Consider the following 24050-nt stretch of genomic DNA (forward strand, 5'->3'; position numbering starts at 1 on the left):
GACTCAGGAGGCTCAAATCTGGCCTCAGACACTTAACACAAAAAAAACTAGCCATGTGACCTTGGGCAAGTCGCTTAACCCCAATTGCCCTCCAAAAAGAAAAAAAAACCTTATGGAAGTGAATTTTGAAAACTAAAAATAGATTAATTATCTAATTTTTAAAAAAGAAGTTAGAGGGGGCAAAGAAAACAAAATTCAATATGTAGTAGGAACACATAGGTCCAAAGGCCAGCATTGATACTTGCTGCCTGACCTTTTTCCAAATTGGTGGTTTTATCTACTAGGATTTTAGTTTCCTTATCTATTAAGTGAGGAGGTTTAGTGGGATGATTTATAGCATCACTTCTAACTCTACCACCCGTGATTCTGCCATTTGAACCATTTTGTAGTGTTAGTGAAATGCTAAAGAAGAGAAGAAAATCAAATAATACTTATCCAAGAGTATTAGTTCTCCATTTTAAATGGGTATTCACATGGCAAAAGTCTAGATAAATCGTCCCATGCTTTATTAAAGGCACATAGTTTTTAATCTTTAGAATTTAAATGAGGAAATATTTTTAAAAATTAAACTGTCTACCTTCCAGAGTGGGGGATAGTCCCATATCATCTGTATGTGTATATACACAGCTATCTGGTATTGTCAACAGCGAAACATTAACAATACATTACATTCTTTAAAGATAACACTTTTCCTTAATTACAGTTTCGATAAGTATTGAAAGCATACTTTAAAAGCTGCCTTATTAATATGTTGCATAAACTTCTTAGAAACAGACATTACACATAGCTCAGTGGCCACCAGTGAATAATAGACTTGCCACTTATTGCACTGCTTGATTTTTATCAAAACCTCAGAATTATTTCACGTATCAAATCCTGGTTCTCAGAGAATCAAATTAAATGTGCTTCATAGAAACATGGTCAAGAAAATTATTTACTTTTCTTTATTAAAATGTAACTGTTAAAAGTAGTAGAGCAACTTAGCTGCCTTTCCTAAACTGGTAGATTGAAGTATTAATAGCAAAAATCTCTGTTGATTTTAATGCTTTGTAGCCAAACATTCTCATATGCAAAATTGCCACCAGGATAGGAAAAATTGCTAAGAATGTCTGCTTGGTTGCCTGAGGTGAAGATATTTTGTTAGCTTTGGGTATTTAACATGTAAACTCTTCCCATTTGGAGAATTGTTATGCTGGAAATCAAAATTTAACCCAGTGTTAACTCCTTAACTTGGTAACTAACCAGTTAAAATAGGGGTTTGCTTCTTATGGAAATTAATGTGATAAATGAGGCCTCAAATCAATTAGGCTTTAGACACCTGCCGGTTCAATCTTCAGGTTAGTTTTCTAATCAGGAAAACTTGTAGCATATTTTTAAAAGAACAGTAAGTTGCTGCTATAATATTCACAAAGAGTTGTCTGTCCCTGGCTCAGTTCTTAGATCAGAAAACGAATCCATCAAAAATAAGCTGATTAAAGAAATAAGCTAATTTAAAGAAATACCATTGAAACAAGAAAAGCAAGCTCTTTTTCCAGGGAATATTATGTAAGTACAAGAGTGAATGTCATCATTCTAGGGGAGTTGGTTCTTCCCCACCTTAGTATCGTGGTTTCCAAATTTGTCACTGCTACTAAGAGACCTGTCATCCAAAGAATTAGATTGCAGTCATTCTGACTGTTGAGCACACATTGAGAATTGGACAATAAATTAATCTATGATGCAATGTGAAATGTTATTTGTGGTTTAGTGGCCACTGTTAAAAATATTTGCCTTTCTAGAAAAAACTAAGATCAGAAGTAGAAAATAAGTAATGGATGATATGTACCAGGCATGCTTCTAAAATCACATTTTCAGAATGTCTGTATGAACTTCTTTACTCCCAAAACTGCTAACCCTGAACTTTGTATAAGAAATGTGGTATGATAGAAGTAGCCTCTGGAAAGAGCCATGCTATAATTATCAGAATAATAATATCTGAGTTCAAATCCTGCCTCCCCTCCATGTATGTGTCACAGCTATGTGACCTTGAATAAATTACTTAACTCATTTAATCCTCATCTGAGAAAAATGGGGATAATAATACTTGTCCCACCTCCCTGCTTCACAAGGTTTTTGTAAAGATCAAATTATATAAGATCTATTTTTAAACTCTTTAATTTTAAAATGCATATTTTGTATTTATAAGCTATATACCAATAATATTTATATTCTAGTATAGAGAGCAGTTAATATTAGAAACAACCTCAGTTCTCTGTTTAACTATGCTATTGACTAACTATTTGACCTTGAGAAAAATTGCTGAGCCTCCCTGGGCTTTCCTTATCTACAGAATAGAAATAAACATGTTCTTAAACCATCTTCTCTGAGGTAAATTGTGAGAATTATGAAATTAACCTAATTCTTAAAGATTTTCCTAAATCTTAAAAAAAATAGCAAATAAAAGCTGACAGAAAGCTATGCTGCTTTCTCCACACTCTATAGGAATAGATATAAAATTATATGCACCATTTGTATCAAAGTGTAAAAACATTAATAGTTTTTATTCACGGTCAAACTACCTTAATAGGTATGTCCTTCTTGGCCTTTTTTCATTAGCTTATTTTACTTCTGGTTCAATGTGCTACTGAAATATTAAATTCTTTTTTTGTGTGTGAGTACAAATTGCATTTTATTATTTTTAATTTTTTTTATCAAATGCTTTATTAACTTCTAGTTTGCATCATTCATTTCCGCAAGATTTTGAATTACAAATATTCTCCCCCTTTTTCTCCAACCCACCACCCCAAAATAGTGATCCCCCTGGATATCCCTTCCTCCAATCTGCTCTCTCCCATATCTTCTCCCATACCCCCTCTGAATTTCCAGTAGGGCAGGTGGATCTCTATGTCCCAGTGCCTATATATCTTATTTCCCAGTTACATATAAAATAATATTAATAATAGTATATACATATATTTTTTAAACCTTTGATTTTAAAACTTTGAATTCCAGATTCATTCCCTTCTTCCCTTGTCACCCACCCTTAATGAGAAGATAAGCAATTCAATATAGGTTGTATATGTGTAGCTATGACATATTAAATTCTACCTATATAAGTGATGAATCAAGCCACTATTATTGTTATTCAATCAATTAAGTATTTCTTAAACTCATTTATTTGCCTCCAAGATAAATGCAAAATCCTGTTTGGCTTTTAAAGTCCTCTCTAACCTCGTTCTTTCCTACCTTTCTGTTCTTATTTCTGACTCCTGCTTCTTGCCCCCAATGTACTCAGTAATCCAATGACACTGGCCTGCTTGTTGTTTCTTGAACTAGACACTCCATCTCTAGACCTGCTAACTTTGGAGAAAGCAGTTTCAATTGCGTGATGAGGTCAGAAACCAGATTCCAAAGGATTGAAAGTGGGTGAGAAGAGATAAAATGGAGGCATGGAGTATGTAGACAGCTTTTCCAGAGAAAAGTCTGAGAAAAAGAAAAGAAATAATAGCATGAGAGTTTGCAGGGATGATAAGGTCAAATTAATTTTTTTTAGGGATGGAGGAGTCTTGGACATGTTTGGAGGCAGTAGGCAATGAATCAGTTGATAGGGAGATTTTGAAGATTTGAAGGGAGGGAGGGAAAGAGAGAGAGATGAATTGACTGTGGGTAGGTGAAAAGTAGGGTAGGCTGGAAGGTAACGTCAAGGAATACAGTTTACAATTTAAGAGGGAGCCCACATCAAATGACGTTATTTCAGTAAAATAAAAGTTGAGGTTCTCATCTAAGAAAAAGGAGGGATAGAAAAGTATGAGAGTTTTTGAGGAGAGAACAGGTTTGGATAAGCATTTGTGGGGATTGAGATACGGAATAAATTAAGGGGAACAAAATTACTTATTGTCTGTAAAGTGAAATTGTAAGTGCAACTGCCATTTGAGAAGACTCCTTTCCTAACTGGACATTTTTGTACTACGTATGGTGTATTGTAAATCCTTTTTGCTTGCATGTTGAATTGTCTTTGAAGCAAAGCTGGTTGTATAGGCTCACAAGTTTGCATGCTGGAAGTTCAACCATTTGTTTTTCTTTTTTCATAGCTTTTGCAGAAAGCATCCCTCCCTTCCTCCTGAAAGCTCCACCACCAACAACTTTAAGAGTAACTTCTGTCAAAGCCTTTCTAAGGATATTTATTAGTATCCAAACTGAGCAGACTGATGATCCTGAGATAAACACAACCTCCCAATGTCACTGAACTATATAATCATCTTTAACTTAATTTGGGAGCTAGCCCATAGGAACACCTACATCTAAGACCTTTTGAGGGCCTTGAATATGTGTCAAGGCTGTGTTGCCCTAGGGACCCATTGTTAGTTTGGAAAAGGCTATCCATGTGTTTCATTCACTTGCCATGTATCACTCAGAAAAGGCCATTCATGACTTCAGTCTTGTGCCCCTTTGCATACATAGATGATACTCATAACAGAAATAAGGAAGATCAAAGCGAGTGTGTTTCGTGGAAATGATAATGAGTTGTTTTGGAGATGTTGAGTTTGAGATGCCTATAGCACAGCCAGCTTGAAGTGTCTAGCAGTTAGAACTGTATGACTAGAACTCAGAAGAGAGAATAGAACTGTATATATAGATATAGGAGTTATCTGCATAGAGATGATTAAATCCCTAGGAGTGAGGGAAAAAGTAAACAGAGAGTATAGCGAAAGAATAGAAGGGAGCCCAACAATGAGCTTTAGGGAACTTTCCATCTACTATAAGGGGGTATGGCATGAATAATGAGCCAAAAGCGGGGACTGAGTAGTAGTCCAACATCACTGAAAGAATATTGGTGTTAAACAGGAGAAGTTGTCCTAAACAATCCTTGTCTATCATGTCTTTCTACTTGTCAAGAATGCCTAGTGTTTGCTGATTCAGGTGGTATCTGGTCTCTTTTTTCAGTGCTTTTGTGGGGATTGCCTTATATCATTAAACTTTTGAAAGAAATGATCACTAATGGCTTTTCTCTGTTCCATTTCCCATTTTTCAGTATCATTAATTTGTTTGACTGTGTTGGTGTAATTGTACTTGATATCTTCTCATATTTTTTTGGCGTGCCTTTCCCTATTTTGGCATTGATTTTTGTCTTTGTTCTAACAGATTGATGATCTGAATACACACAGTCAACTAATTAAAAAATTACTCCCACATGAGTAACCACTCATTTATTTACTCTTTTTAAAAGTTATCTATATAGACACACCACTAACATGAGTTGATTGATCTTTATTTCTGTAACTGCATAGCAGCTATGTTTGGGATAGAGATACTTTGATTTCTATCCTCAACTATTTAATGGGCAATATTCCATTATTTTGCTTGTCATTACTAAGAGTAGACTTTCAAGCCTACTCTTGGCTAAAATTTGGTTCTTCTTCACTATCTGGGCCTAATCAGTATTCAAAGTACTTATAAATGTCAGAATCTACAGAGTAGAAAATAGAAATTAAATTGAGGAGAGATGGAATTTTTGGATAGTGATCATTGGTAATCAGCTCTGAGTCTCCAGACTGCTACAGCTGAGCCAGTCCTTGGCCTCAGCTTGGAAAGAGAACTGAGTTATAGGAATACACTAAAGCAGATGGGGAGGGAGACGAGAAAGAATGGAATAAGGGACAGATGAAGCACTGGATTTCTAAAGTTAGTTTGAAGAATGTTCCAAACATTAATCACTATGCAATTTAAATTTTGATATCTAAATGTATTCTTAGAAATCCAGAACTGCCTGTCCTTCATTTAAGGTTGAACTTAATCCTGAACTTCATTCCTTGGGTGACAGATCCATTCTCCATATATATAACAGGCACAGTTGAGGGTCTTGCCTATGGCAAGGAGAAGCTTAGGACACACTAATGCAAGCAAGCCCAGTGTTAGCAAAAATAAATAATGTGCTTTTCATTTAAAGCTTGATCCTATTGGTCAGTCAGTATTGGACTAGTTCCTTCAGTTGAATCATGCTTCATTTTTTTGTCCCTTTCCTTTGATAGGGTTGTTGGAAGAACGTTTTGTTCATAGGGCAAAGAGAGCTCCTGTACTTTCTTCCTTTAGCAGACTAGCCCACTCTTTTCCTCACCTTATAAAAAGCACTTTAATGTTCCTATTACTTCCTCCAGGGAGCCTAACTCTGGATGTATAAAATCTATTTTATTTCAATAGTTTCACTTTGAGTTTAAATAAATAGCCTTGAAATGCTATGACAAGTCATAGCCTACAACTTTTCAGGGTTTTTAAATTTTTTGAGCTCATACCAGAACGGATAGTTATTATTATAATGTCTTGTAATATAACCTAGTGAACTCCTAACAAGAAAACTCAGTATGCTGAATGATAGACAGCATGATAGAGTAGTTAGTATTGTTAGTAGTTAGTATTGGACTGGGAGTCAAGAAAGCCTGCACATAAATCCCACTTCTGTCACTTACAACCTCGGTAACTAGAGGCTAATCACTTAACCCCTGAACCAGAAGCAATTCTCTAAGAGTATAATTCATAGCCAGGTTATGATCTGCATTGATGAATCAAATTCCCATACCTACAAAATCACACCTTGACTTAATATAGGGAAGGGATCAATAAAATTAAATTTTTTAAAAGTCATGTACATAATAAGGAGGCCCAAAGTGTATGGGGCATAGAGCTGGGGGTGGTACATAAAGGGAGGTAGTGAACTACTTGTTTTGAGAGGTTTGTACAAATTTGAGCAGGTTTTAAAAGGTTCTGGTAACAGTGACTAAGAGGGATGATGCTTATGATAACTCCTCACTGTGCACCAAGTGAGCCAATCTACCACTGAGCACTGCCACAAGGAAAACCTAAAGAAAATAAATACTCCTGAGCTAACTGTCTTACTCTTATCATCTAGGGAGAAAATTATAGATAGTGGCAGTAGGAAATTTTATAGAACTGTTACAAGATGGTTTTGACAGATTGTACATACATATATAGCTGTTTCTAAAATGTCTTGTCAACAGCCTATCTCAGAAAGAGGTTAAATTATTTTTCTGCTCAAATTCTTTCAAAGGAATTGAAGTTTTAAGATTTATTACAGTTCTTAGTGTAGGCTTGTGGCAAGTTGCCAGAAAACTATAGCTCAAAGAAGTAGATGCACATGAAGGAGTTACAGTTTTTACTATAACTTTGACCTTTGTTAGCTGAGACCCCATTAGACCAGGGGCTCTGGTGTTTTCTAATCTAGTCAGTGAAAGAATAGCTCTCTTCTCACGTTTTAGATTATTTACTTACAAAGTGATAGCATGCTACATTCTGTAGTTGGTGAATCAGAGCTGATTTGTTCAGCAATGCTAAGCCTCAACATGTGGAACCAGTTGAAGGAAAATATGCGTGAAAAGTTCAGAAGTTTGCTATTTGCCCTTTTTTTTTCTTAAAGGGGAAGAACTCTGTCCATGAGTACATAACCATTAACATTCACTGTTCAGTAAGAGGATAAATGCTTTGACTGCTGAGTAGTTTACATGAAATTCTTTGATATGCATAGAGAAGATTATCAAGAAATGGCCAGTTTGTCTAAAGAAAAGAATGAGGTTGCCGTTTACAAAATAAAAATAAAAAACCTGTGATATTTCTGATTAAGATGGTAAATGTGAGAAGTCATAGAAAAGCCCAAATCATCCACAGGAACCCCAGCCAATATCAGAAAGAATCCCAGAAAGATCACTGATCAAGAAAATCAAGAAAGAAGCAGAGGTCAGCTCCTCCATCCAGTTCAGAACTGCCTAGAAAGATGTCCAGAAGCGAGAGAGGAGGGTTGTAGAAGTGTTACACCAAGGAAGCTAAATGAGCTCCATTAAATAGACCAAGATCTGCAGAGAAGGAAAACAGAGCTTCCACCAAGGAAGCCAGGACAAGCTCTCACCAACAGACTTGGAGTCAGCCAGCACTCTAACAGGAGTGTTTTAAGCTAGCTCAACCCTCAATAATGAGGGATCTGAATAAAGATCCCAGCCTTGACTTGTTGAAATTGAAACAAGAGAAATAACAAGACCCCCACAGAAAAATAGGAGCCTACTGTGTACTCTTTGGAACACAAAAAAAACACTGCAAGAAATGGGGCTATGTCAGTACCTAAGCACCAGGTCCAGGGAGACTATGCTCAAGGTCAGAGACCAGCTTGAACTCCAACTCTAGTTTATGGCAAGAAATATAAAAGCAACTCCTGATTAGGCAGTCATACAAGAAGAAAAAAGAGAGTATGGCCAATACTAGAATCCAAAGTGAACCACCAGAAAACTGAGACAGAGGCAAGGGATTGAGGCAGATGGTGAGGAGTAATACGAACTCACCCATACAAATCAACAGCAGCACCATGCAAATTACAGAAGGGAAGGACCAAATAAGACCTACCCAGCATCCAAGAATGCTAGAGGGGACTAACCTAAGTACAAAATCCCAATCCAAGAACTAATGCCGAAAACATGATTAAGCATGAGAAAACAACAAACGCAATTAAGGATTACTATTAGTTAACAAGCCAAAAAGGAGATGGTAACCCTACAACAACTAAAAGCAGAGCCTCAGATGTTTAAAATGGCTTTAGCCACCTGGACTACAAGAGTGGTTGGAGATAATTAAGCAAGAAGTAAAAAATGAGATTAGAAATGAAATGAGAGTTTGGAAGAAAAAAATTGAAAGAAGAATAAAGAGCTAAGAAATGATAGAAAATCTTATCCAAATAATGAACTCACTGGGGAAAAAAAAGTGAATGAAAATTCAGTAAATCTGCAAGACTACATGAAGATTATTTTTTAAGTGTCAATAAAAATAAGAATTTTTTTTTATAAAAGAAATCATTAAGTGCCCACATATATTAGAACTAAGGGGCAAAATAAATATAGGAAAAAATCCACTGATGCCACTTCCTAAAAGAACCCCCCCAGACTGATTATATCCAGGAATATCCTGACCAAATTTAATCCAGAGTTTACAGGTTCAAGAAGATAGATTTTAAACAGCCACAGAGGAAAAATTCAAATCCCAAGGAACCATAGTCAGGATCACCCATAACTTAGCAGCTGCTTACTACAAAGGAGAACAAAATCTTGAACCATATTATCCTAAAAAGTAAGATAAAGGCTTATAACCAAGAATAACTTGCCTGTAAAACTGAGTATAATCCTACAAGGGGAAAAATTGATCTTTAATAGAAGACTTCCAAGCATTCATGATGAGAATATGAGTGCTGAGTAGAAACTTTAAAATACAAATACTGGAAAAATCTCTAAAGGCAAATATATTTGGCAATTAGAATTGGTTAAGAAAAGTAATGATGAAATACAGCCTATTAGAGAAAAAACAAGCAGCTAGATAAAGGCCTCAAATCAGGAAGACATCTTCATAGGTTCAAATCTGACCTCAGACACTTACTAGTTAGGGGAGAAAATTACACAGAGTGCCCCTAATGGTGGCATTTTTTCTAGATGAGATCTAGGATGGCTCAAGCCAGAAGTAGGAGGGATCACAAATAGGGATAGGTGACTCCTTCATTTTCTACCTGGATACATACCTCTGAACTTCTCCATCATCCCTCAGTAATCTCTTCATCCTTCAGTATCATAGTACTCAAAACTTTTCAGTACCTTCTGCCCCTGGGACTTCTCTAGAAAGTAGAGAGCTCCCCCCCAGAACTTGCATTTAACAGCCATCTATTCATTTCCCACCCAGCTGCACTCCTTTGGACCTCTCCAACATCTTACTTTCCCTACCCCCATATCTTTTCAACTCCCTTTTGTGTGTTATCTTTCCCCACTAGATTGTAAGCTCCATGAGGGCAGGGACTATCTTTCTTCATGGTATTTGTGTTCTCAGAATTTAGAACAGTGCCTGCTACACAGTCAGTAAATTTTAATTGACTTTCAGTAGAAGTTGCTTTTTCTGCAGCCCACCCATCCTTGGGATATAGCATCATGGAACTGAGGGTCTTACCTGCTAGCTCCATCCCATCTGATCTATCCTAACAAGGTTCCAGGCAGATCACACAGAATTGATAGAGAAAGATATAAATAACTGATGCTGGCAGTGGTGATATGATAAGACTATCCACAAGGTCTGGGGAGTGTCCTAAATGAGGATAATACTCTGGTTTAACATTCTATGATGTCCTGATTGAACTAGATCTCCGTCTAGAGGCTCACAGAGTACTTGGTATCTTAGTTATTTGAAGGCAAGATCTACATCTATTCAGAATGCTAAAGTCACCAGCATCTAGTACAAATGCCACTCCTTCAATATTTAGTAAAGGTTTGATTTTTTTTTTTTGCCTTCTGATGTCATTGGTATAGAAAGCTACTGGTGAGGAAACCCCCTCCATTAGTGAATATCATCAGCTCTTCTACAACTTAGTCATATTACAAGTTGCCTGGGAGCACTGAGAAATTGTAACTTGCTTAAGGTCACACAGCAAAGATGTGTCTGAGGCAAGGCTTGAAAGCAGGTCTTCCTGACTGCATCTGCCTCTTTGTCCACTCTGCCATGCTCCTTCCAAGAGTTCAGAACAAATCTCACAAGGCTTAAGTTATTAACGTGACATCATCAGAGGCTTCTGAGATTCAACTTGGCACCATTTGAAGCTAATGCAGTTGTCAAAAAGCAGCCTCTCTCTCGTGTAGATTCATGGTACCAAAAGATAATTGCTGCTTCAGTTGATGGCATTGTACAGAGCAGAAGGGTCAGGGCAGGAAGGCAGATCCCATACACAGCAACAAGATAGAAAGGAGGGAAGGAGGGAGGGAATGAAGGAAAGGGAAGGAAAACAGGAAGGAAGTTCTTCCACAGCTTTAATTTAGCTTTAGCTTGAGAAATTGTGCCTAAACTGTCTAGGATGGAGTGTGGCCTTCCTACAAACTGTTCCCTCTTCTCCTGGGATCACATGTTTTTATCGCTTTCCTTCTGCAGGTTGTTGCCTATCACTACTGCCAAGCAGACAATGCCTACACCTGCTTGGTACCAGAGTTTGTCCACAATGTTGCTGCACTACTCTGCCGCTCCCCTCAGCTTGTTGCCTATCGGGAACAGCTTCTTCGGGAGCCCCATCTGCAGAGCGTGCTGAGCCTACGGTCTTGTGTGCAGGATCCCATGGCCTCCTTCCGGAGAGGAGTCCTTGAGCCCCTGGAGAACCTCCACAAAGGTAGCATGGAAAGAGGAGGGATGGGAGGGTAGGAGAAGAGGGGGAAGGATGGGGGCCTTCCGATCCAAAGTTTGCCCTTTCCAAAAGAGATTCCTCCCCATGTGATGCTGTCTTACTGTCAGTCTGTTGTCCAAACAAGCAGTCTCCAAAATGGGGTAGGAGAAGAAAGGGAAAGAAAGTAAAGGAAAGTGTTGTTATTAGTGTGACCATCAAAACTGCCAAGATTTTAGTACTAGAAAACCTCTTCTGAAGGCTCTTATCTGAAAAAAACTAAATTCCTATAGGAACCATTTTTTAATACACTCTTCAAAAACCCAGTTCTTCTTTCTTAGTGTAATTTAATTTTGTTATGCAGATACCAAAACTATCCTGGCTATACAGTTAAAATAAAGAAGTATAGTAGTAAAGTGATAGCCTAGTAAAAAAACCTAGTAAGTAAAGTAAAGTGAACCTTGTAGTTCCTGTGGTTTAGAACCTCCACTAGGTGCATACTTGATATTTTCCTGAAGGAATTTAGATGAAATAAATTGGTAACTTTTCACTTCTCATATATATGTAGGTATGTATGTATGTGTGTATATATATATATATATATGTAATATATATATATATATATCAGTTTTTCCCTTTATTTCCCAAAATCCAGTATTAAGTCTTATCTACTTTGTCTTCCTTATCCCCAATCTACCTCCCATTCATTTGCCTAATAAGCAGCTATTGGGATCTTTTTAGGGGCATGGTCACTTTTGCTGGAAGTTCAAAGAAAAGGCATAAGACTTTACAGAAACATAACCAATTGACTGCCCTGGGCAACCCTTATTTCTTCCAGGAAGAAATCCCTAACTTAGTCATTTTTTTAAGTTGTACAAAAAAAAAATATAGTAAGTGTATAAATTGTTTACTTTTTTAAAATAACTTGAATTTTAAAAAAATATATTTAAAGTTGTAAATTCAGTTGCTGAGTTGTCTAGGGCACTGAGAGGTTAAGTGATTTTGACCATGGTTAAATAGCTGGTATGTGGTTCAGTGGGAACAGTGTTAAATTTGGAGTCAGAGGACCAAGGTTCAGTCCTGAATCTGCTACTGAATACTCTGTTTACCTGTGTGACTTTGGACAAGTAAATAAAGCCTGTCTGATTTCAGTTTCCTCATCTGGGAAATGAGGGGATTACCAGTGGACAAATAGACAAAAAGGAAATAAACAGTTCTCAAAAGAAGAATTGGAAAGTATTAACAATTGCTCCTATTACTAATAATAAGAGAAATTCAAATCAGAACAACTCTAAAGTTTCACATCATAGCCAGCAGATTGGTAAAGATGACAAAAGATGAGTTTAGTCAATGTTGCTGGGTTGTAGAAAAGCAGGCACACTAATGCACCATTGGTAGAACTGTGAATTGGTTTACCCATTCTGTAAAGCAGTTTGAAATTACATTGATACATCCATACTTTTTGACCCAGAGATTCCATTACTTGACCTGGTGCTATTTATTTCTTTAGAGTATTGCATTCTGTGTCTTGCAAAAGCACTGGTAAAATGTTGGTATTAAAAAGGCAAACCTCTATTTCAGAGGGAAACTTGAGATTATTTAGGTACTTTGCAGTTTCCCAGGGGCAATCATCCCCCTCTATTTCTCCTGTTCAACTGTGAGCCCAACTCATCTATCTGTATTATCTATCCCAAATACACACACACTGAAAAACAAGCTCTGTGCTGTAATGTGGACAATAGATATTCATTGACCACTTGATTTTTCCTGTATCAAACCAAACTCTTTTTCAGATGACTTATGTGTCAAGTCAAATCAACAAGCATTTTATTAATCACCTACAGTGGGCCAGACACTGTGCTAAGCACTGGGGGATACAAAGGCAAAAATAGTCTCTGCCTTCAGGAAGTTTACATTCTAATGCAGGAGACAATATGCAAACAAACGTACATACAAGTTATAAACAGGATAAATTGGAAATAATTTCAGAAGGCAGACAACTGCAAGGTTGGCAAAGACTTCTTACAGAAGGGATTTTAGCTCAGACTTGAAGAAAGCCAAGAAGTAGAAACTATGGAAGAGAATTTTAAACACAGAGGAACAGCCAGGGAATGTGAACAGTTAGAGATGGAGTATCTTGTGCAAGGAATTTCTAGGGGACCAGTGTCACTGAACTATATTGAAGGGAAAAGTGAAAACTACAAAAGGTAAGAAGTAGCCAAATTGTGAAGGACTTTAAGAGCCAAACAGATTTTATATTTGACTTTGGGGATGTTGGGAGCCTCTAGAATTGATTAAATGGTGATGGTGGGGGAGACATGGGTAGATATGCACTTTAGGAAGACCACTTTGATAGATGAGTGGAAGATAGAGTAAAGTGGAGAGAAACTTGAGGCAAGAAGACCAACTAACAGTATATTACAATAGTCAAAGTGTGAGGTGATGAAGGATTGGAGCAGCATGGTGGCAGTGTCATGAGAGAAGGGGGTGCATAGGCAAGATACTGTAAAGGTGGAATCAACAGGACTTGTCAACAGATTGGATATTGGAAATGAGTGTGAAGTGTGAATCAAGGATGAGGTTAGAAAGAAGGGAGGGAATGAGAGAGGCGGAGCCAAGATGGCGGAGTAGAAGCACGACCTTCCCGCGGCTCCGGCTTCCACCCTCCCCAATCCATGTAAAAAGGGGACTCTCAACAAACTTTGGAGCTGCAGAACCCACAAAATGACACAGAGAAGCTAACCTCCCACTGAGGACAGCCCAGCAGGCCAGCAGGAATTGGCTAGCACAGCGCTCTGGGAGCCAAGCCCAGCCCCATGCCGAGGCTTTAGTCCCAGAGTGGGCCTGACCAGCCGCCTGCCAGAGGGACTCCAGATCAGCAGCAGCTGTGGGTGTTTCCAGATTTATCAACACATAGATGCAAAGGACAAGGTGAGAGGCCAGTGCAGTCTGGACTTTGGGACCAGTAAGTGGGAGTGCGTGGCTTTTCCCCCCGGGGCGAGAAGCTGCTGAGACACAGGCACAGCCAGCCAGCGCCATGTGGCAGCTTCAGCTCCTGGCCTGCAGAGTGTAGGGGGACCAAGCACCAGTCTAAGGGGTAATCGCTCTTGCTTTAACCTGCTTGGATCTGGATTGCAGTCTAGGGTGGAGGTCCTGGGGTGTGTGTCCAGCTTGCCAGAGCGTGTGGAGACCTCAGAGAGGGCACCCATCTAATACCTCCGGCAGCTGAGAAAACCCCAGCATTTGGGACGAAAACTCCCCTGTCTGGTGGCAGAGTCCTACTGTGGCAAAAAGCCCAAAAGTCAAATAATTGAGTGGCAAAATGAGCAGGCAAAGGAAACAAAGCAGACAGAAGATTCCAACATTACACTCCTATTTGGGGGATAAGAAGGAGCAAGGCATGGAACAGGAGGAAAACGGTGAAGTCAGAACTCCTGCACCAAAAGCTTCAAAGGAAAATACAAGCTGGTTACAGGCCATAAAGGACCTTAAGAAGCAGATAAGAGAAGTAGAGGAAAAATTGGGAAGAGAAATGAGAACAATGCAAGAAAATTATGAAATGAGAGTCAACAGCCTGACTGAAGAAAATAATACCTTAAAAAACAGACTGACTCAAATGGCAAAGGAGGCTCAAAAAGGCAATGAGGAGAAGAATGCCTTAAAAAGTCGAATTTGCCAGATGGAAAAAGAATCTCAAAAGCTCACTGAGGAGAATCATTGCTTCAGAATTAGATTGGAACAAATGGAAGCTAATGACTTTATGAGAAATCAATATGCTGTTAAACAGATCCAAACAAATGAAAGAATAGAAGGCAATGTGAAATATCTCATGGGAAAAACCACTGACCTGGAAAATAGATCCAGGAGAGATAATTTAAAAATCATTGGACTACCTGAAAGCCATGACCAAAGTAAGAACCTAGAAAGCATTCTCCAGGAAGTTCTCAAAGAAAACTGCCCTGATGTTTTAGAACAAGAGGGCAAAATAGAGGTTGAAAGAATCCACCGATCACCTCCTGAAAAAGATCCCCAAAAGAAAACTCCTAGGAATATTATAGCCAGGTTCCAGGATTCCCAGATTAAGGAGAGAATATTGCAAGCAGCCAGGAAGAAACAATTTAAATATTGTGGAAACACAATTAGGATAACCCAGGATCTGGCAGCTTCTACACTGAGGGATCGAAGGGCTTGGAATGTGATATTCCGGAGGTCAAGGGAGCTGGGATTAAAACCAAGAGTCACCTACCCAGCAAAACTGAGTATCATGTTTCAGGGGAAAATATGGTCATTCAGTGGAATAGAGGACTTTCAAGCATTCTTGGTTGAATAGAAAATTTGATATTCAGATACAAGAAGCAAGAGAAGCATGAGAAGGTAAACAGGGAAAAGAAATCATAAGGAACTTATCAAAGTTGAACTATTAACATTCCTACATGGAAAAACAATAATTGTAACTTATGAAACTTTTCTCAGTGGTTGAAGGGATTAGAAATATATATTATATTATATATATATATGTATTTATATGAGGGTATGTGGGCATATGAATACATATGTGAATGTGTGTATATACATTTACAGGTATACATAGATAGAGGGCATGGGACCAATTTAACAGGAAGGGATGATACTTAAAAGGTGAAATTAAGAGGTGAGAGGAATATAATGAGAAGAGATGGGGAGAGACAGATTGGGGCAAACTATCTCATACAGAAGAGGCAAGGGAAAATGGTTACAATGGAGGGGAAGAATAGGAAGGCAAAAGGGAATGGGTCAACCTTATTCCTATTGAATCTGGCTTGAGGAGGGAGGGAAATACACACTAAATAGAGGATCTCACCCTCCAGGAGAATAGGGGGGGAAGGGGATGAGAGGGGGGATGATGGAAGGGAGGGCAGGCTGGGGGGGAGGGAAGTTGGAAGCACCCACTTTTGAAAAGGGACAGGATCAAAGTAGAGAATAGAACAAGTGGAAGGTGGGATAGGAGGGAGGGAAATATAGTCAGTCTTTTACAATATATCTACTATGTTATTGTTTTGCATTAGCCACACATGTACAACCTATACTGAACTGCTTGTCTCCCCAGTGGAGGTGGGTGACCGGGGGGGAAGGGAATGAATCTGGAATTGAAAGTTTTAAAAAAATATATTCAAATATATATATATATATGTGTGTGTATGTATACTATTATTAATACCATCTTACATGTAATGAAGAAATAAGATATACAGGCACTGAGGCATAGAGATTCACTGGAAAAGTCGAAACGGGTATGGGAGAAAATATGGGAGAGAGCAGATTGGAAGTGGGGATATCCTGTGAGACTGCTGTTTTGAGGGGATGGGTGGGGGAAAAACAGAGAGAAAATTTGTAACTCAAAATCTGGCGGAAACGAATGATGTAAATCAGAAGTTAATAAAGCATTAATAAGAAAGAAGGGAGGGCTTTGGGGGAAAGGTAATATTTGGATTTGTTGTGTTTAAGATGTCGATGGGATATTCAGTTCAAGATGTCTAATAGGTGGTTGGAGATGCAAAACTAGAGGTCAGGAGAGAGGCTAGGGCTGGATAAATTGATCTAAGAATCATCCACACAGAGATGCCAATTGAATCAATGGGAGCTGATGAGATTATCAAGTGAAATACTATAGAGGGAAAAGAGAAGATGGTCTAGCAAATGCCCACAGTTAGTGGACATGTCTTGCATGATAGATGGGATAGTCAGCCAGAGAAGATGAAATAGCATCACATGTGCACTTAGCAAGGATTGCCTTAGCAAGAAGGGCTAGCTTTTCATGTTATACATGGAGAGGTAAAGGAGGACATAATGGTGAATGGCAAAGTAGCCTGGAAGTGAATAAACCCCTTTTCCTGAACTCTCCATGTGATTGTAAACTTTGCCTTGAGGGTAGACTACCCTAGTTTTGACCCTGACCTTGAAAAAGGCTAGTGGTTATAGAAAAAAGCCAGGCATTAATGAGAGTGGATAGTTTATTTGAGAGATAAGTCAAGTAATACTTGGAACCTGATATCCCCAGCATATGTGAGCCTGGAAATATGGGGTAGGAAGTGTTGGAGAAGGGACCATAAATAAGCCACAAAGCAGCCACTTTCTTATCCCTTTCCCCTGAAAATTCATGCTGGACTTGAGAAGAATCGCTCAGGAGATTCACAAAAGCAGAACTGCAGGATCTCCTTCAGTCTTGGACTCCTGCCCTGTTTATTCCACTGGAGACTTCAGACTGGACTGGAGGCTGACCCTGATACCTCAGTTAGCTCCAGAGATCAGAGCCACTCAACTACTGTGTTCTTTCAGACTTTCTTTCAAGCTTTCTTTCAAACTTGTTACAAATGGTTTGTAGCTAAATACACAACCTGAGGCCTGGGAGTGCTGTTTACCCTAAAAAACCATACCTAAGTACAGGTCCCCTCCCTACTCTTCCTTGGATCTGTGACCCAGAACTGCCAGTTGGTCCTTGTTCCAACTTCCTACACTAGATTAGGGTCCCCTCTCTAGGTCTGGGACATGTTCTTAGTGCATAGCTTTGGTCTTCTTTCAGTTTTTATGTGCTAGAGTGCCCTACTCCTCTGGCCAGATGCCATCCCCAGTGTCCATAGACCTCTCTTATCTACCTTCCTGTGCTGACCTGGGCCAGAAATATGATTCACTGTACTTATTTTTTTCCTTCAATTTTCCAGTCATTACTTGGTCTGGTGTGATTTTTAAATCTTTGTGGAGAGGTTGTGTTGAGGAGCTAAACTGTACTTCTTCATGCTACTCCACCATCTTGGCTCTACCTCCTGGTCCCTCATTTTATAGCTAAAGAAACCAAGGGCTAGAGAAGAATGTGTCCATCTGACTTCTTTTTAAAATGTTCATCCTATATTGAGAATGTTTTACAGATTCTGAAATCAAATTATCCTTTGGAATTCCTGTCTCCATATATGATACTTTAGTCTAAAACAAGCAAATGTGTGGTGGAGGGCTAGAGGTGGGGGGAGGGGAGATGGAATTTGAACAACTATGGGTGCTGCTTTGGCAAGCTAACTCCAAGTCATTGCCAGTTATCTCTAAAAGAGGGAGAAATTTTCACAGATGTATAATTTATTTTAAACAGTATACTTATCCCATACTTGCTGTTGTTCCAACTTTCCTTCCTCACATGCCCTAGCCTTATAGATTTTGCCCAGTGCCAGTCCTACATCATCCAGGAAGACTCCATGAAGATCAGACATAAAGACCTTTACCTTATAATACTCTTTCTCATAGGAGTAAAACCCCTATGCCTAGTCTTCCACATTTATTATGTAATTACACTAAGAAGAGGATGAAATTGTCTACATTTATAAGCTTTGGTAGATAATTCCTTCCCAGGCTTTGGAGACAAGATGGAGATTCTATTTTAAAACAATTAAAAACAACCCTGTACAGATATCGCCATATTTCTTACATATGTATCTCCTGTAACCACCTACCACTAGTTGTCATTGGCATCATTAAATAATCTTATTAACTTGTCCACAGTTGGAGCTGATGAATATTTTTGTAAAAGATGTATAGTTTAAAAGTAGCTGGAGTTGTATTTGCAAAAGATATTAAAGGGAACATTTTAGATCTGAAAGCAGAAATTGAGTTTTAGACTGTATTTAATTTGGTTAAGGTCACAACTTTCTGGGGCCTTACCTCCTCATGAATAAAATGAGGGTGGTAGACTAAATGGTCTCTGAGGTCTGTTCTAACTCTATGATGCTATAAAACTTTCAGATGTGAAGGTTAGAAGATTTTTCAGAATTCTGAAAGGTACTGGGAGAGACAATAAAAATATATGTAAAATCTACTCAGTGAAAGATTGTTTGGGCAACCTAAGAAACAAAATAAATGTAGACACAAAAAACAATTGGCCACCAGTGCTAGTAGCAGGATGGTTCGTTTGGAATGTATAATACTCCTGAATGTTTAAAAATGTCTTCTTATATGAACCTTTCACTTAGAATTTGGTGTCTCTCTAAGTCTATGAAATAATGATTTATGGATGCTTCTAGAACTGATACTTTTGGAGTTTTTTAAAAGGAAGTTTATTTCTAAGAACAATAAAGGTTGCACTGATTCCACAAAGCAAATGAAACAAATACTCCCAGGCAGATAGGAGAGTTCACCAGGAGCAACTTTTGCTATTCTCAATCATTCATTCCTACCACTCTATCTCAGCCCACAAAAGATTAAGAGAGCTCCCTCACAGACCACCAGAAAGTTATCATGCAAAGCATAATATACAGAGAATAACACTCTAATTTTCATTAGGAGACATCTTGCCTTGATCCCACTTTTCTATCAGAACATCATGTGCCGCTTTCTGTTCTGATCAGCTTGTGCAGGTGTTCCTGCTAAGTATTTCAATGCCTTTCATTAACTCGGAACATCATACATCGTGACATTATCTTCCTGCTGCTGAGATTCTTCTCTAGGAAACAGATTAAGGAGTGCTTCCCAGAATGTTAGAGGTCCTATGGAAAAGGAACTTTCTGGTGATAAAGAAACAGAGTCACTCCCAATTATATGTAAATTGCTCTCTCCTCATTTATGGTCTTCTGTGAAGACACAGCAGTTGGCATTTGCTTATTACCTGGTTAGCTCATCCCATGAGAAATAAATCTGTTGCCTATACACAGTCCTTTCTGCTACTTGTTTTCTGTTTCTTTTTCATTCCTTGTTACAATGGATCACTACATTCAAAAGTTTTCTGTTTTACTTGAGGCACATTTAAGCATTAGAAGCAAGATTCAGAAGGGATTTTAGGCCTTTCCAGTGGTTTGTCAGTTGGAGCCTGGGTACAAATGAGTGATGTGATAAAGTAACACAAAAACATTCATCTAGGACTCAGTTGGATATTGACATTATTTTTAGATAAAGCATGAAGGAAATTAAGGTTATCATCTCTTAATTCTGTATCAGAAACCTCATCAATCAGCAGAGAAGAAAGATGGAATTGGTCTCTCTCATTATACTGTATTGGTACTTATTTAAATCCTATAATGCCCGCAGGCCAACAATCCACCATACTTGCAAGTTTATGAAGTATTTTTATGTTGCTTCATATCACAAATATCTGTAAACAGCCCTAATCACCAAATCATGCAGAATAAAGAAACCTCCAGATAAATCTATCAGCAATCTCCAGACTAGGGTTTATAAGAAAATAATTAAGCCAATCAAGAGAGATAATTATTTCTTTTTTAAAAAATAAATTGGATGTAAGACAGTGTTTAATTTACTCACAGGAAAAATAATTATATCTATTTGTGGTTCTATGCAAATGATAATAATTGCATTGGATAATAAATAATTTGATTCATCTAGATATCTGATAGGATATCTCTTGAGAAAATGGGAAAATTAAAGTGTCTCAAAGAATTAGAGTAAGTTCATCACTTTTATGGTTGAGAATATTTTGGAAACAGCTATCATAAAGAAGTCTTTAGTAAATGAATGATGACTGAATGTGAGGGGATTGTTGGTGAGGAGTTACCAAGAAGGAACATAAGTGAGTCAGGCAGTTTATTACTCACAGGCATGTAAACATATGTGGCTCTCTCCTACCCTCCAGTCACAAAGGCACACAATAACAATGGTGACTCAAAACTGTGAGCCTGTATGGCAGGCAGTGTTTCCCAATTGAGAGCTCAGATCTCTTGGGATCCCTGCCCTTACATTTGATTGTTGTTGCTGGGTAGATTAACAGGGACTGAGTGGAAAAGGGACCTTGATGGGGGGAAAGTAGGGAAAATTATCAAATAGCGGGTGGTCTGGACTGCAACCCCTCTTTATCATCCATAGGACACTATAATTAGTAAAGTTAGCTGAGTTGAAAGTTTGCTACTGTTCCATCCCCAACCCTAAATGTACCTGACCTACTCATTTTGGGGACACATGGCAATAGTCAGTAAATAGTCAATAACTATTTATTAAATGCCCCCGGTGTACCCAGCATGGTACTGAGAGCTGGGGATGCAAAGAAAGATGTAAGACAATCATCTCAGTGTATTAGGTAGATCAGGCTGTGGTCAAACACAAAGTCACTTCTGTCATCCATAGACAAGCAATAAACCTCTCCTAGCTGTCTCCAAAATCTTGACTGGTTTCCTTTCTCAAAAAAGAGATTTGGGCAGTTTAACTAACATGATGCTTAACCCTCCTAGATAGTTGACTAGGGAAAGGTTTATTATGTATGCCTGAGTGAGTGCTATTAAAAGACATCTCAGGGCAGCCAGGTGGCGCAGTGAGTAAGAGCGCTGGCCCCAGTGTTGGAAGACCTGGGATTGGTTCTGGCCTCCGATACTCAGCATCCACACAAAAATAATAATAACTGGCTGTGTAACCTTGAGCAAGTTACTTAACCCCGATTGCCTAAAAAAAAAAAATAGACATCTCAGTGAGAATCAAAAGTAAATCTAACGTTTAAAGGACCCAAGTTTCTCAAAATCAAAAATAAGCACACCACTGTTCTGTGGCAAGCTTATCCCACAGCTTGACATTGACTGATAGAAAAAAAGCCCAACAATTTCAAGGTTTTGGGGGGTTTTCATATCATACCACTTGATGACGATATCTAGAATTCATATTTTGCATTTTTCCTAAGAGTTAGAAACAAAACTCACCTATAGAGAAGACAAAATCTAAGGAAAGAGCCAACCAAAAAACAAAAACAAAATTCAGATGCAGCCTTTAAAAAAAATGAGCCAGTCTTCATAATTCATTGCAAACAAATATGCTCACTTGCAGCTTTAAGAGAGAAGTATCTCAGGACACAGCTTCTCTCTGTCTCTAAAGGAATTCAAGATGAAAAATGTTAACCCCACCTTTCTCCCAACCCTGTCATTTGTTCACTACTAGCAAAGCCTTGCCCCTCTATTGTCACTCTTCTAGCAAAACCTAGAACCATCTAATGATGGTAGTTACATGGAATTTTATTATTTCAGGGCTGTAATGGATCAAGAAACCCATCTAGCCCATGTTTGATTGACATTTATACATAAAACTGAAATTTATGTACACTAAAACCAGATGTTTACATTTAAAGTTTTTATCACTGATTATGGAATAGAACAACTCCTTCACCTGGTTGTTAAAAAAAAAATTAGCAGCATTCAAAAGGTAAGGAGATTTACTTACCTAATTATTTCTTTGAGTGGTATAAAGGTGACTTGAATTCACATTATGTCCTGCTATCTGGACTTTAGTCTTACTCACCACTGACCCTGAAGGTCAGTTTGATAGGATTTTATAATAAATACTGATAAAACAGTTCCTTTTTTCTTCTGAGATAGATTGCAAGTTTTAGAGAAGTTTCAGAAACCTGTTGAAAACCCATTAAACTATCACAGAAGTAGGTAATAAATCACCTAGGTAGCCTTTAGTAGTTTCATCATTATATATCTGGTATGAGAGAGGCCTTTTCTGGTAGCTCATTTTCCTCCAGGGCAATGTTGGTCATAATGCCAAAGGAAAAAATGCTATTAACTTAAATAATTCGGTTCTTTTGATTACAGAGAGCAAAATCCCAGATGAAGATTTCATCATTTTAATTGATGGGTTAAATGAAGCAGAATTTCATAAACCAGATTATGGGGACACAATAGTATCGTTTCTGAGTAAGATGATTGGAAAGTTCCCTTCTTGGCTCAAGCTGATAGTAACAGTCAGGACCAGTTTACAGGTATGTGAGTCTGTTTTGCTGTTGAATGTCTATTATTTTCTTGGGAAAGGATTTCATCTGATAACTCTTTTTAGGTCCAGATTGACTTAGTGATGGGGAAGCTAGGGGGCATGGTGAATAGAGTGCTGGACCTGGAGTCAAAAAAACTTACCTTCCTGAGTTCAAATCTGGTCTCAAACACTTAGTAACTGTGTGACCCTGAGAAAGTCATTTAACCTTGTTTGCCTCAGTTTCTTCATCTGTAAAATGAACTGGAGAAGAAACCACTCCAGTATCTTTGCCAAGAAAACCACAAATGAGATCATAAACAATCAGACACAATTGAAACCACTGAACAGCAACAACAAAAATAACATAGCGATAACCTCTCTTCCTAAATAATATTAAATATCTCTCAATAACGTATTTTGAAGACAGGTGACAGAACCTTGAATATTCTCTATATATGAACCTCCTTATCTGATATACCTTTTCTAAATCTTATAGGTTGGCCTTCAGGAAATAATAAGATGTTGCCTGATGTACAAATATTATGCAAATGCTTTAAAGATAATAACGGTTTCCAATAAGCCAGACTTTTAGATTCTTCTCCCTGTTTCTATCTGGACTGAATGAATTTAACTTCTCAGTAACTCTAAACATGGAATCTCTGCTGTCTAACTCTAAGAAATACTGGCAGTATAAACATTTGAGATTAAAGGCCTTATGCTAAAAGTAAAGCAGATTGAGATGAGAGGATCATCCCCCAGTAAGTGGATCAGAATCTTCTTTGTAACCTGTCTCATCTACCTTCTTGTCACTAAGTAGACTAGAAGAAAAATTACAAATGTACAAAGGTAGGGTCTTTGGGATCAACACAGGGAAATGATAAGTAGAAAGAGTACTGGATGTAGAGTCAGAAAACTTGGGTTCAAGTCCCAACTCTGCCACTTACTGTCTATGGTCCTTCAACAAGTCACTTAACATGGGGCAGCCACGTGGCTCAGCGAGTAAGAGCACCAGCTCCAGTGTCGGGATGACCTGGATTGAATCCCGGGCTCAGATACTCAGCACCACACTCAGAAATAACTGGCCGTGTAACCTTGAGCAAGTTACTTAACCCCGATTGCTTTTAAAAGAAAAAATAGTCACTTAACCTCTCAAGTCAACAGTTTTCTTATTGGTAAAATGAGGAGGTTGGACTAT

The 24050-nt window shown here is 38.2% G+C and overlaps 1 protein-coding gene across 6 annotated transcripts in view; it reads left to right on the plus strand.

The window, feature by feature from the left end:
* Positions 1-24050, plus strand: part of TANC2 (tetratricopeptide repeat, ankyrin repeat and coiled-coil containing 2) — a 576061-nt gene that overhangs the window by 478523 nt on the left and 73488 nt on the right. For all 6 annotated transcript variants that reach the window (XM_069076240.1, XM_069076241.1, XM_069076243.1 and 3 more), the window contains 2 exons: positions 10930-11161; positions 22699-22865. In XM_069076240.1, coding sequence (XP_068932341.1) covers positions 10930-11161; positions 22699-22865 — 399 coding nt within the window. The remainder of the gene's footprint in view (positions 1-10929; positions 11162-22698; positions 22866-24050) is intronic.

This window comes from Petaurus breviceps, unplaced genomic scaffold (genome assembly GCF_028583685.1).
Source record: "Petaurus breviceps papuanus isolate PSGF00001 unplaced genomic scaffold, PetGlider_PUasm1.0 90925, whole genome shotgun sequence".
NCBI classification, from domain to species: domain Eukaryota; kingdom Metazoa; phylum Chordata; class Mammalia; order Diprotodontia; family Petauridae; genus Petaurus; species Petaurus breviceps.